Consider the following 15,368-nt stretch of genomic DNA (forward strand, 5'->3'; position numbering starts at 1 on the left):
ATGGGAGCCTTGCCCTTAACAAAGTTAGACAAATTTTTAGGAGGGGCATTAAGTTTGACATTGTCTCCCCTTTGGAAGCCAATGCCATCCTTGATGCCAGGGCGTCTCCCATTATAGAGCATACTTCTAGCAAATTTAAATTTTTCATTTTCTAAGTTATGCTCGGCAATTTTAGCATCTAGTTTTGCTATATGATCATTTTGTTGTTTAATTAAAGCCATATGATCATGAATAGCATCAATATCAACATTTCTACATCTAGTACAAATAGATACATGCTCAACAATAGATGCAGATGGTTTGCAAGAATTAAGTTCAACAATCTTAGCATGAAGAATATCATTTTTATCTTTAAGATTGGCAATGGTAACTTTGCAAACATCAAAATCTTTAGCCTTAGCAATCAAACTTTCATTCTCTAATCTAAGGCTAGCAAGGGAAATGTTTAATTCTTCAATCCTAGCAAGCAAATCATCATTATTATCTCTAGGATTGGGAATTGAAACATTACAAACATGGGAATCAACCTTAGCATTTAAACTAGCATTTTCATTTCTAAGGTTGTCAATCATCTCACGGCAAGTGCTTAGCTCACTAGATAATTTTTCACATTTTTCTACCTCTAGAGCATAAGCCTTTTTAACCTTAACATGTTTCTTGTTTTCTTTAATTAGACAATCCTCTTGGGAGTCCAAAAGGTCATCCTTTTCATGAATAGCACTAACTAATTCATTTAATTTTTCTTTTTGAGCTATGTTAAGGTTGGCAAAAAGGGAACGCAAATTATCCTCCTCATCACTAGCATTATCATCACTAGAAGATTCATATTTAGTGGAGGAGTTGGATTTAACCTTCTTCTTTTTGCCGTCCTTTGCCATGAGGCACTTGTGGCCGACGTTGGGGAAGAGGAGTCCCTTGGTGACGGCGATGTTGGCGGCGTCCTCGTCGTCGGAGGAGTCGCTTGAGCTTTCGTCGGAATCCCATTCCCGACAAACATGGGCATCGCCGCCCTTCTTCTTGTAGTACCTTTTCTTCTCCTTTCTTCTCCCCTTCTTGTCGTTGCCTCGGTCACTGTCACTAGATATAGGACATTTAGCAATAAAATGACCGGGCTTACCACACTTGTAGCAAACCTTCTTGGAGCGGGACTTGTAGTCCTTCCCCCTCCTTTGCTTTAGGATTTGGCGGAAGCTCTTGATGACGAGCGCCATCTCCTCATTGTCAAGCTTGGAGGCGTCTATTGGTTGTCGACTTGGTGTAGACTCCTCCTTCTTTTCTTCCATCGCCTTGAATGCAACGGGTTGAGCTTCGGATGTGTCGCCAAGCTCGTTGATTTTCCTCGAGCCTTCTATCATGCACTCAAAACTTACAAAATGCCCGATAACTTCCTCGGGGGTCATTTTAGTGTATCTAGGATTACCACGAATCAATTGAACTTGAGTGGGATTTAGAAAAATGAGAGATCTTAAAATAACATTTACCACTTCGTGGTCGTCCCACTTCTTGCTCCCGAGGTTGCGCACTTGGTTCACCAAAGTCTTGAGCCGGTTGTACATGTGTTGTGGCTCCTCCCCTTTGTGAAGCCGGAACCGACCGAGCTCCCCCTCGATCGTTTCCCGCTTGGTGATCTTGGTGAGCTCATCTCCCTCGTGCGCAGTTTTGAGCACATCCCAAATCTCCTTTGCATTTTTCAACCCTTGCACTTTGTTGTATTCTTCCTTGCTTAGAGAGGCAAGGAGTATGGTTGTGGCTTGAGAGTTGAAGTGCTCGATTTGGGCCACCTCATCCTCATCATAGTTTTCATCCCCTACGGATGGTACCTGCGCACCAAACTCAACAACATCCCATATGCTTTTGTGGAGCGAGATTAGATGAAATCGCATTAAATCGCTCCACCTAGCGTAATCTTCACCATCAAAAGTTGGTGGTTTGCCTAGTGGGACGGAAAGTAAAGGTGTATGTTTGGAAATGCGAGGGTAGCGTAGGGGGATCTTACTATACTTCTTGCGCTCTTGGCGCTTAGAAGTGACGGAGGGCGCATCGGAGTCGGAGGTCGATGTTGATGAAGTGTCGGTCTCGTAGTAGACCACCTTCCTCATCCTCTTGTGCTTGTCGCCTTTCCGATGCGGCTTGTGGGAAGAAGATTTTTCCTTCTTCTCTTTGTGATGAGAAGAAGATTTCTTCTCCTTCCCTTTGTTGGAGGAGCTCTTCTTCTTCTCCCTCCTTTTGGTGCGGGACTCTTCCGATGAAGTGCTCCCTTGGCTTGTAGTGGGCTTTTCGCCGGTCTCCATCTCCTTCTTGGCGTGATCTCCCGACATCACTTCGAGCGGTTAGGCTCTAATGAAGCACCGGGTTCTGATACCAATTGATAGTCGCCTAGAGGGGGGGTGAATAGGGCGAAACTGAAATTTACAAATATAAACACAACTACAAGCCGGGTTAGCGTTAGAAATATAAACGAGTCCGAGAGAGAGGGCGCAAAACAAATCCCAAGCGAATAAGCAAGTGAGACACGAAGATTTGTTTTACCGAGGTTCGGTTCTCGCAAACCTACTCCCCGTTGAGGAGGCCACAAAGGCCGGGTCTCTTTCAACCCTTCCCTCTCTCAAACGGTCCCTCGGACCGAGTGAGCTTCTCTTCTCTAATCAAAGCGGGGAACAAAACTTCCCCGCAAGGGCCACCACACAATTGGTGCCTCTTGCCTTGATTACAATGGAGTTGTGATCTCAAGAGCAAGTGAGAAAGAAAAGAAGCAATCCAAGCGCAAGAGCTCAAATGAACACGGCAAATCACTCTCACTAGTCACTAGGGCTTTGTGTGGAATTGGAGAGGATTTGATCTCTTTTGTGTGTCTAGAATTGAATGCTAGAGCTCTTGTAGTAGTTGAGAAGTGGAAAACTTGGATGCAATGAATGGTGGGGTGGTTGGGGTATTTATAGCCCCAACCACCAAACTTGACCGTTGGCTGGAGGCTTCTGCTCGATGGCGCACCGGACAGTCCGGTGCCCCTGCCACGTCATCACTGCCGTTGGATTCTGACCGTTGGAGCTCCTGACTTGTGGGCCCGCCTGGGTGTCCGGTGCACACCGGACATGTACTGTTTGATGTCCGGTGCACCGGCATGGGCGATTCTGACTTTTGCGCGCGCTGTGCACGCATTAAATGCAGCGCAGGGAGCCGTTGGCGCCGCAGGGAGCCGTTGCTCCGCTGGAACACCGGACAGTCCGGTGCACACCGGACAGTCCGGTGAATTTTAGCGGAGCGGCTGCCACGCGAACCCGAGGCTGGCGAGTTCAGGAGCCCGAGCTTCCTTGGAGCACCGGACATGTCCGGTGCACACCGGACAGTCCGGTGAATTATAGCGCGCCGGCTTCCGAGAATTCCCGAAGGCGAAGAGTTTGAGTCTGAGTCCCCTGGTGCACCGGACAGGAACTGTTCACTGTCCGGTGGCACACCGGACAGTCCGGTGCGCCAGACCAGGGGTGCCCTCGGTTGCCCCTGTGCTCCTTTATTGAATCCAAAACTTGGTCTTTTTATTGGCTGAGTGTGAACCTTTTACACCTGTATAATCTATACACTTGGGCAAACTAGTTAGTCCAATTATTTGTGTTGGGCAATTCAACCACCAAAATTATTTAGGAACTAGGTGTAAGCCTAATTCCCTTTCAGGTTACCAAGTAGGCCTCCATCAACTTCTGGACGTGCTCATCCTTGGCTTGCTTTAGGGCTTCCACAGCAATGACTTCACGACTTTCCAATGCAGTTGCACGGGCTTGAGCTGTGGTGAGATCCACATGGAGCTTACGGTTGAGCTTCTCTGCATCTTCTGCTCGGGCAATCATCTGACGGTGGTGCCGAGCCAGGAAATCATACTGGGCATCCAGGGTGAGTAGGTATGCAGTGAGGTACACGACTGTGAGGTCGTCCTCAAGCAACTGCTGACCTTCCAATGCATGCATCCTGGCCATCCAAACGGGACGGTTTCTCTGAAAGGGCGGAAAGAATCTGAGCGGGGTGTCGGCCACTTCTTCTTCATACAGTTGACACAGGGTCCTCAATGCCTTGCGAGCGACGACTTGGCAGGTGTCTTTGAATCTGTGCCCAGCAGCAGTGACACTCCATTCCACATGGCGCGGACTGGATCCAATGTATACAGTCACGACACATTTCTCTGTGCCATGCTCGACGAATTCACGACCATCATACTCTGGCTAGCTCCTGATTCCGAGGCGAACTGTGCATGCTCTCAGCAACTTGGGGAAACCATCTTCATTCTGGCAAAAGCTGGTTTGGCACTGAACCCCCATCTGACTTCTGAGAGAAGGAAATGGGGAAAGCATTTTTGAAATGAAGGGATGAGAGCAAGATTTTTTTAGGAAAATAGTTTGGACTCAAAAACTTTTGATCAGGCTAAGGGTTACGTCCTGCGGCCAACCTAACAGCTCTGATACCACCTGAAGCGTCCCCAATCCTCTGGGACTCAAATGTAATACAATTACTAGTCCCAGGAGGCTAGTAAACACATTTATACATCAGATGATTACAGATCTGCTTAAACGACAAACCTATAAAGGTGGCGAACAACTTTAAGAGTTGGTCCACAACTCGGGACATATCATCCAAGTGGGGCTGAAGCAGCCCGATATACGCAGCGAAGCAAATCAGCGGTCCAACAGCCACAGGCAAGGTTGGGAACAGGCGTAACTCTTACCCGATCTCCTTTTTCTGAAAAAAAATAAATAAGCAAGGGTGAGTACAAACGTACTCAGCAGCCCACCTTCACCCGCGGAATGGGGAAATCAGATATAATGCATGGAATATGTGGAGCTCAAGATATTTTGCAGAAACAGCAATATTTTATGCAGGGTTGTTTTGTAAAACATTTTGTATTTTGCAAAGCGCATCCTCTCCAAAAGGAGCAGGAAGTTTTTCAATATTAGAACAAAAATCCCCTGGACTAAACCATCCAGGTATCTCAGTAGTTTCCCACTGGTTTTCCTTTTCAAAAACAGCTACTGGACTTCCCGTCCACCATAGCTCACGGCTAAACCGCCGAACCTTTTAAAAACCATTTTTCTCAAACGCACCCTTTTTCGAAAATAAAACATTAATTGCCATACCATACCAGACTCGTCCATTCCAGTGGACACGGACTATTCGAATAGGTTTGAACTCTGCGCAGAGGTGTACACTTTACCCACTAGTCCGGCTCTGCGATCCCATAGCTAGTGAGACCCGAATCCGAATCTCTTTCTTTCCCCGCACGTCCTAACCTTAACGGTTATACCGGAAGGAGTCAGGCCACCGCCATGTCCAAACCGGACAAAACATTCCCCCTCCTTATCCTCCCGGTGCTCCCCAGCCTTCATAACCCTAGGGTTGGACCGTACGAGTTCAGATTGAGTGACTGCCCACACAGTCTCGAGTGGTTGTACTTATCATGAGTACATGTAGTGAAAGATGACAAACCGGTCCTTATATGAGGGGACAATCCTTCTGCTCACGCCTAAACCAGCTGAGCCATCACCTTAGGCCCTCCCCTAAACCAGGGAGTCCCTGATTATCCCACTCACAAGGTGATAAGGGTGAAAACCCTTCATCATACACATTTTGAAAAGCATTTTCTTTTGAAAACTCACACCCTTTTCTCAAATCATTTGTAACAAATATATTAAGGATTGATTGCGGCAAGCGGCTTGGGTGGCCATAATAACTTGTCTCAAAATCATATCATGCAGAAAATAACAGGCTGAGGGTTGTGGTTGAAAAATCATAGGTAATTTATGCATCAAAGGGATCCAGTGAGCTTGCCGTGCTTATCCGGCGAAGGGGGAAGAAGAGCTCGCGGAACTGGCTTCTGGCTCCTGGCGTAGACTTGTAGATCTGGCCTCCACGAGATGGTACGAACGCTCCGATAACTATGCAACATGAACAAGCAAACATACAAACCAACAAGTATACCAACAAATATTTAGTATAGTGGTCAGAATAGTGATATATGGATGGGTAGAGTCTTGAGTAGAATATGTGTCATGTGGTGTTGAGATACTGCTGGTGGTGGAGCGAAGGTGCTTACCAGGAGGGTGGACTGGAGACGAAGCGACACTATGCGTGTAGCTGGCAGAGCGAAGTAACTGAGTGAGTGGGGTGTTTGCCTTGGCTGAGGGTGTTGCGTGTGTGTGGAGAGGGAGAGGGTAGCTGGGTGTATTTATAGCTGGGTGTATGTGGTGTAGCACAGCGAAGTTCACTGTTGGTGAGAATAGTGATGAATGAATCGTCTGACTTAGTAAGAACAGGAGAGTTATAGGAAGAATATGGGACAAGAGTATTTTGGGAGTTTTCTGGAACATGAACCATGCTTAAGGGATGACATGGTTGGATAGGGAATAATTCGATAAGAATTTAGAAACAAGAATTATTGGAATCTGAGTTTGGAAGCCTGGTTCAAAGGAATCTCAAGTTAGGCGTGCTCAACTTGGAGAAACCTAGGATGGGTGACCAGCTGGGAAGTTCCCTACTGGAATGAAAATCACAGTCACCGGAGTTTGTATAACTGGAATATGGGTCTGGCTGGTCTTAGGTGGACTGGACAACATGATGGATGAGTAGTTGAAATTTGGGGTAATCGGATGATCGATGAATAGTAACGGTGAACAGTAACGGTAAAAAGTAACGGTAAAAAGTAACGGTAAATAGTAACGGTAAAAAGTAACGGTAAATAGTAACGGTAAAAAGTAACGGTAAACGGTAAAAAGTAACGGTAAAAAGTAATGGTAAACGGTAAAAAGTAATGGTAAACGGTAAAAAGTAACAGTAAAAAGTAACGGTAAACGGTAAAAAGTAACGGTAAAAAGTAATGGTAAACGGTAAAAAGTAACAGTAAAAAGTAACGGTAAACGGTAAAAAGTAACAGTAAAAAGTAATGGTAAACGGTAAAAAGTAACAGTAAAAAGTAACGGTAAAAAGTAATGGTAAACGGTAAAAAGTAACGGTAAAAAGTAACAGTAAATAGTGACGGTAAATAGTGATGGTAAATAGTGACGATGAACGAATGATGAACGATGAATAGGAACTATGAACGAACGATGAACGATCGAATGATCGAACGAACGAACGATCGAAATTTTGGTAGCATAACGGCAGGAAAAGGATTATTTGGACGAACGAACGGACGAACGATCGAACGATCGGACGAACGGACGAACGAACCATGAACGATCGGACGAACGATCAAACAATCGGACGAACGAACGATCAGAATTTCGGCAGCATAACGGCAGGAAAAAGATTATTTGGACGAACGGACGGACGAACGATCGAACGATCGGACGAACGAACCATGAACGATCGGACGAACGATCGAACGATCGGACGAACGAACGAACAAACTAAGAACAGGGGGACGAACGATCGAAGAACGACCGAACGATCCTCGTGCTAGTGTGTGCTTGTGTGGAACATGGAGTGGGTGTGGGGGGGGGGGAAAGAGAGTTGCCATGAAATGGCTTGGGGTGGGATGAGAGGAGGCCCTTGCCCCTCTATTTATAGCCATGGTGGGGGGATTAGGGGGAGGGATGAGAGGATTAGTGGGAGGATGAGAGGATTAGTGGGAGATTAGCATGGATTTGTCTTATATGAGTGTAATTAGCTTGTAGAGCTCAACGTATGACACTGGAGGCATACGTATACGTATGAGCATGAGGAAAGTTATGGAGAAAATATTTGTAGGGACTTGAAAAATGATTCTGAAGGTATTTCTCAGGAAGAAAATACTTGGAGATATATCGGTGCAATATTTGGGCAGTATTTCTGAAAGAGTTTGAGGGTGATCACTGGGGAAATATTTGTAGGATATTTTGAGGAGGATTTTAGAGAGAATATAGACCACTATATTTTATTTGCTGATATCAACTCGCAAACAAACATTTTGAAACGAAATTTGAAATTCATTTTGAATTTAGAGCGAGTTTGAGAAAATTTCAAGATTTGAATTTTTGGGATGCTACATAGGCTCATAGGTCATGAGTGTTATGCGGTCCGAGGTGCTCGTAGATCATGAGTGAGAAGCGGATCAGCGCCGCGTTGTAGCTCGATGCCAGATGAGGTTAAATGCAGTTGGCTATTTATGGCGAGTCAGTCTAGGGCGACGTGCGGGATCCACTTGAGTAATAAAAAAGTGAAGTCCATAGTTAGAGAATAAATTATGAATTACAACATTATAAGTGTTGGGGACCATAATTAGGGGTACCCCAAGACTCCTAAACTCGGCTCGTAACCACCATCAGCACAAAGCTGCAAAGGCCTGATGGGCGCAATTCAGGTCGAGGCTCCGTCCACTCAAGGGACACGATCTCGCCTCGCCCGAGCCCAGCCTCGGGCAGGAACAGTAGACCAAGGCAGATTCACGCCTCGCCCGAGGGCCTCCTCAAGTAACGGGCACACCTTCGACTCGCCCGAGGCCCAGCTTGGGCAGGCTTCGCAGTGAAGCAACCTTGGCCAGATCGCCTCGCCAACCGACCGTATCGCGGGAGCATTCAATGCAAGGATCGCCTGACACCTTATCCTGACGCGCGCTCCTCAGTCGACAAGGCCAAAGTGACCACAGTCACTTCGCCCCTCCACTGACTGACCTAACAGGAAAACAGCGCTGCCTGCACTGCTCCGACTGCTGTGCCACCCGCCAGGGTGAGGCTGACAGCCGCCGAGTCCAACCTCAGGCGCCATAGGAAGCTCCGCCTCGCCCGACCCCAGGGCTCGGACTCCACCTCGACCTCAGAAGACGGTCTCCGCCTCGCCTGACCCCAGGGCTCGGACTCAACCTCGACCTCGGAAGACGGTCTCCGCCTCGCCCGACCCCAGGGCTCGGACTCAGCCTCGACCTCGGAAGATGGTCTCCGCCTCGCCCGACCCCAGGGCTCGGACTCAGCCTCGACCTCGGAAGACGGTCTCCGCCTCGCCCGACCCGGGCTCGGACTCAGTCTCGACCTCGGAGGAGTCTCCGCCTCGCCCAACCTTGGGCTCGGACCGACCACGTTACAGGGGGTACATCATTACCCTACCCCTAGCTAGCTCAGGCTACGGGGAACAAGACCGGCGTCCCATCTGGCTCGCCCCGGTAAACAAGTAATGATGACATCCCACGTGCTCCATGACGACGGCGGTTCTCAGCCCCTTACGGAAGCAAGGAGACGTCAGCAAGGACCCGACAGCCCCGACAGTTGTACTTCTGTAGGGTTTAAGCGCTCCTTCGACGGCCACGACATCACATGAATAGGGCACCAACACCTCTCCGACAGCCACGTCGGCATGTACATAGGGCTCTGGCTCCTCTCTGCTAGACACGTTAGCACATTGCTACACCCCCCATTGTACACCTGGGCCTTCTCCTTACATCTATAAAAGGAAGGTCCAGGGCCCTCGTACGAGAAGGTGGCCGCGCGGGAGGACGGGCTGACGGACAGGCTCTCCCTCTCTCCCTCGCGAACGCTTGTAACCCCCTACTGCAAGCGCATCCGCCCTGGGCGCAGGACAACACGAGCCGTGGTTCCCCTTTTTTGTCCCCCCTTGTGTTCCGTCTCGCGCCGACCCATCTGGGCTGGGACACGCAGCGACAATTTACTCGTCGGTCCAGGGACCCCCCGGGGTCGAAACGCCGACAATAAGTAACAAAATAAATGTAGTTATTAAGAACTAACAAACTAGCCTCCTCTCTAGATGTTGCTACCACTAATGGAGGGTATGGCTAGTTAGCTGGATTGAGCCACTTAATGAACTAATTATTAGCTTTGAGTTAAATAACGAATTAACAATTAGCTAGGGTATTAGCTAGAGATGTTTAGAACCTCTACATCTAATTTTAGCAGCTAACTATTAGCTCTAGAGGTTTCAAACATGGTCTTACTCTACTCTCTAGTAGATACAAGTTGAAATGGATTGAATAGCTAGGATTGATTAAGTTTAGCTAGAACAGAACAAATATAGTTACATACACCGGAGAAAGCGAGCTACAAATAAGTTCGTCTAGATTGACAAAATATGTCTAGAATCTATTATGCTGAACTGCATTGGCTAAATTGAACTGAATTTAATCAAGCTTATTGAACTCCTGTAGAAGGTCCTAGAGGATATAACTCAGTCAACATCAACGATAGTGGAGGCGACAACCACTCTGCAACATATTTGTATAGCCATGTTGCTAACTGTAAATGCAACTTGTTAGATCGTGTCTAGCAGTTCACCCATATGATGTTAGATAAAACTGCTTGAGATAGCCTTAGCAATAGAAAGTATTAAATGGTCGAAATGCTAATTGTTCTAAAATTAAACTTTTATTAATCTATTTTTTTGTTGTTGAGCGGTATAGTTAGTAAAGTACTCTTGCCACTTCATGTTGTACCCGTTTCGCGCCCTTAGTGTCTTCTACAGATTATCGATGTAAATATCTTGCTCCCAGGGCCGCTCCTGACTTTTTGGGGGCCTAGGGCGAAATCCAATATGGAGGCCCCATCCACCATGTATATACACTATATATACACACACAAATTATTGAACATTCAATAGAAAAAACTTTTATGCCATGCTTTAAAGTTTATAAGATGACAAATATAAATTAGAGTCATAACACTTACTTGTCACATGTCACATGATATTATGCTAATAAAAATTCTAACATTTTGTGATACAAAGTCGTCGATTATACCATTAAGATCAATCTCATCCAACAGCTTCTTCTCAAGGCATAGTAAATAATATTCGATAAGCGATTGAGACATTAGGATAGCAATCTAAATCTCTGACATGCTCAAATATCTCCATAGCAGACAATATGCCATCTGGTAGAGTAAATTTCAAAATCTTCAATTCAGAAATAAGATCATGTACCTCAACATCAGATGAACCATTATGAGAGAAAGTGTCTGCAAGTTTGGTGCAAAACTCTTCTAGTTCAGTATCGTTAAATGACTTCAGGATAGTTGATCTCAATAAAAAACCAAATATATCTTTGAACACCATGAGTTCTTGAAATATGGTTTTCAAAGAAGTGATTGCCATATCAACTACAACCAAAAAATATTTCACTTTAAAAATCCTTTCGGTCTCTAGAATTTTTTCCTGATCATTACTTTTATCAAGATCGCTATCCCGCAGGGTCCGTGGAATAGAGAATTAGAGATGTGGGAGGCCACTGTTTTTTGAAGGGGTGGGGGCCCACTAGCTATGGGGGCTCGGTGTGGTGGCACCCCCGGCACCCCAGGGTCAGCCCTGCATATGGTGATATCAGCTCGATCTACTACCACCACCTAAACTCTGAGAGGAAGATCCCCTCTACGACCCAAAAACTCTCGAGTCGACCACCCAACGAACATGGATCAAGTCCAATTAAGGACTTGTTCGGTTAGCTCTCAATCCATGTAAATTGAGTGAGATTGGATGAGTTTGAATCCCAAACAAGTCAAACTTCTTCTTAATTTTTCTAATCTCATTCAATCCATGTGTATTAGGAATAACCGAACAAGGCATAAAGGCCTAATTCAACGTATAGATCTGAAACATCAAACTCTCACAAACCGTGCATTATATATGCACTACCATAATTAATTTGTATACGAGACACAACATTAATTTTCCAAGAGCTGAACAATCACGTGCTGTGCTCCACACATGCCAACAGTCCAAGTGTCCAACACAGGTACGGGCATCGATCAAGCGCCCGTATACAGGCGGTCTGGCAACCTGGGCTCGACCACGGCCTCGAGCGGGAACTTACGCGGTACCGTGAGCTGGAAGGCCTCCTCCATGCTCAGCTCCTCCGCCGTCACGCCGTCCGGAAGCCTCCACTTGAAGCCGTGAAGCAGATTGGCAAGGGTCAAAGCCATCACCTTTAGCGCGAGGTTGATCCCGGGGCACATTCGCCGGCCAGAGCCGAACGGCAGCAGCTGGAAGTCATGGCCCCTCACGCCGATCTTGCTCTCGAAGAACCGCTCCGGCCGGAACTCCTCCGGCGCGTCCCACAGCGCAGGGTCGCGGCCGATTGCCCACACGTTGATGAACACGACCGTGCCAGCGAGCACGTCGTAGCCGTCCACGGATGTGTCCTCGCGGGCCACGTGGGGTGCCAGCATCGGCGCGGCAGGGTGCAGGCGCAGGGTCTCCTTGAGCACAGCCTCGATGTAGGGGAGGCGAGGGAGGTCGCTTTCTGTCACCAGTCGGTCCGGCCCTATGACGTGGTCCAGCTCTTCTGTGGCCTTGGCTAAGACCTTGGGGTTCTTGAGCAGCTCCGAGACAGCCCACTCCAGGGCCTTTGCACTAGTATCCGTGCCTCCAATGATTAGGTCCTGCACCAAAAAAGAACATATCGTATATATATTGTATATATGGTTGTACAAAACACAGCTTTATATTATAAACACCGTTAAAGTGAAAGTTTGAAATAGAAGATATAATAGAATAGAAATTGAGATATAAAAGCTGCTATACATAGCCTTAGCTAGTAGCTTGGCCACGGATGACGTAGCTCCTATGATCACGGAGCCAAAGGTAGGCTTAATTTGCAACCCATAAATTTCAGATATTTCACGAGAGTAAATGCAACAACCGTCCTCGAACTTGGTATGTGGTGTCATTTGGTCTCCGAACTTTTAAAACAAAAAAAGCGGGTACTGAAAGTTGGATGTTCATCCAAACCAAATATCGACGTGACGTGCCACGTTGGAGTTACTTGGGTCTCCAAAACTAACATATGATGTGTCACACGAGTTTCCGAACTTTCATTAGTATGCTCCAATATTGGCACGCTACGTCGGCATCCGGTTTAAGTAAACCCGGTTTGAGATGATTTTGCGCGAGCCAACTAAACTGGACCCACTTTTCTGCTGATTTCAGGGAACTAAATAACACATCGTGCCAAGTTTAATAAGTACTACTCTCTCTCCTAAATTAAAATTCATGTTAGTTAATTAATGGGTAGATACAATATTAATATGTATGTTGTATATGCGTGTCTAGGTTCATCTTCATTTATTTGAATATAAACATAAAATCAATAGCTAAAAAGACTGTAATATTTTGAAATTCAGAGGGAGTACTGCCGTATTTTACTCTACAAATAATTTATGTAAATAGAGTATGTGGAGTCACCTGTGTGATAGCCTTAACATTGTCCCTGTTGAGCTGGACTTCAAGACTAGTATCATCGGCCAGCTGCAGCAGCACGTCCAACATATCCTTTGCCACGAAGTTCCCTCCCTCGCGTAGCCGCCGCTCGTTGTGCACGTCCAGGAGTCGTTCCAGGAGTCGACCAAACCTCGCCTTCATTCTCTTCATCCTAGCAACGTAGCCCTGCAGGTCCAGCCAATCTAGCCATGGGATGTAATCACCAATGTTAAACACACCGTGAAGCACCAAGAACTCGTCCACCATCTCCCCGAACTCGGCAGGCGTCATCGCCGGCGCTGAGTCCCCCTCACCGTCCGCCGCCTCCTCCTGGACGTACTTCTTGCCCAGAACTATGCGCGAGATCACGCCGAGCGTCAACATCTGCAGGTAGTCCCTGAGCAGCACGGTGCGCCCAGCCGCTTGGCGCAGCTGTTGCAGCATCACGCGCACCTCCTCGTCGCGGATGTGCTCGAATGACTCGAGCCGCGTGGCGCTGAAGAGCTCGGTGGCGCAGATCCTACGTGCCTGGCGAACCTCGGAGAAGTCGTACGCGATGTACTTGCCGACTGCGAACCTCGGCCGGTCGGAGAACGCCGCGTCATTGGTCTTGAGGAAGAGCTTTGCCATCTCAACCGACGCGCCGACGACAACAGGCAACGACCCGAACCGGAGCTGCATGAGCGGACCGTACCGCTTGGAGAGCTCGTTCATGGAGCGGTGGGGGAGCTCGCCCACGAGGTTTAGGTTGCCGATGATCGGCCATGGCTTGGGGCCGGGCGGGGGGTTGTTGGCCCGGCGCCGGCCGCGCGCAAGGAAGGTCCTGTGGAAGAGCGCTGCGCAAAGGACAATGCCGAGGAACGCGGCCCATGTAGCTTGTTCCATCGAGTAGTAGAGTGACTGGTTTACCTGATCTGAGCAGGTCGGGGGGTTGTGAGTTTTAAAAAGTGGCAGGCTTGTACACTGTAGTCTGTACAGGGTCATTTGGCAGCAAGGAGAATACAGGGAGATCAATTGAGGGATTAGAGATGATTATAAATCCAACCCCTATTTAAAATTGAATATAGAAGGGGCCTGAAGGGGCAATAATTCCCTTACTATTTAATTATAGTAAGAAAATTGTAACACTTCTATTTTCCTTATTTCCAAATATGTCCATAGTGACTTGTTATCACTTGTTAGACCGAGTCCAACCGTCAGCCGACATGTTACGTGACCTGAGAGCCGCTGGATAGTGATCCATCCCACTCCCGAAAACAGTCTTTTTGACAAGTGCAATATATCAGGTACTCGGCAAAATAGTATTTGCTTTGCCGAGTACCAAGTGGCACTTAGCAAAGATGATAAAAAGTACTCGGCAAAAAAGTTGTTGCTTGACAAAAAATCGTTGTTGATGTACAGTTTATCGAGACTTTCTTACCGAGAGTAACACTCGGCAAAGAATTCACCGAGTATTTTTCAGGTTTTGCAGAATACCTGAAGCACGATAGTCTCGCTCCAACATCGATTAGTCAGTGGGCTTGTGGATACCGATCTTGTTGGGGGTGAGATCAATCAAAACTAACCGATCAATACTAACTGATTGATACCGAATGAAATATGAATGATTAAGTGGGTATCTGTCACACCCGGGTTTTAGAGACCCGAGTACGAACATAATCATCAGGTGTGCTAGGACCAAGTCTCAAACATATGATGAATCATGATACATAAACGAATGTTACAACTTTACCATATAATAGGAGTTCTATACAAAATAAATATATAATTATATCGTAAGGAAACAACGATCCAGCAACCTAAAATTGACTGGGAGACGACGGTCTAGACCTCTCACGAACTCATCGCAGCATCGTTCATGTGGCTCATCCTGCGGTACGTGTTCTTGACCTGTGGGGGTGTGAGACAGCAAGAGTGAGCTCACATACGTTCATCGCTCAACAAGTTCATCAAAATATATTTAAATTAACTGTGTAAACCAAGCTATTTGTGAAACTGAAACTGAAAAAACTCCCAAAGCTATTTTGAACTGAAAGAACTCTACTAATAAAAGAGAGTTGTTCCAAACGAAAACGAGGGATTGTACCAAGTCAAGCCCAGCTCCATCTTGTTTTAAGACCTGGCATGTCGACGTCGATTGGAACACTGTGGGCAACAGTAGAGCCATTAATACTGTAGGGACCCCTACAGTGAATTGATCAAAAATAGTAGAGCGA

At 46.9% G+C, this 15,368-nt stretch overlaps 1 protein-coding gene across 1 annotated transcript; it reads right to left on the minus strand.

The window, feature by feature from the left end:
- Window positions 1-11,460: 11,460 nt before the first annotated feature.
- Window positions 11,461-14,068, minus strand: LOC100273153 (Flavonoid 3-monooxygenase). The gene is made up of 2 exons (NM_001157801.2): window positions 13,138-14,068; window positions 11,461-12,335 (listed from the first exon to the last, which is right to left on the minus strand). The coding sequence occupies exons 1-2, from the start codon at window positions 14,035-14,037 to the stop codon at window positions 11,703-11,705; spliced, it is 1,533 nt and encodes a 510-aa protein (NP_001151273.1). The 5' UTR covers window positions 14,038-14,068; the 3' UTR covers window positions 11,461-11,702.
- Window positions 14,069-15,368: the final 1,300 nt, after the last annotated feature.

Source organism: Zea mays, chromosome 2, assembly GCF_902167145.1.
Source record: "Zea mays cultivar B73 chromosome 2, Zm-B73-REFERENCE-NAM-5.0, whole genome shotgun sequence".
NCBI classification, from domain to species: Eukaryota; Viridiplantae; Streptophyta; class Magnoliopsida; order Poales; family Poaceae; genus Zea; species Zea mays.

Bases quoted from the DNA above. Each gene is read 5' to 3' on its own strand.
- LOC100273153 (NM_001157801.2), bottom strand. From the start codon at position 14,037: ATGGAACAAGCTACATGGGCCGCGTTCCTCGGCATTGTCCTTTGCGCA. The intron at 12,336-13,137 runs GTGACTCCACAT...TTTTTGGTGCAG, and splicing joins ATGTTAAGGCTATCACACAG to GACCTAATCATTGGAGGCAC.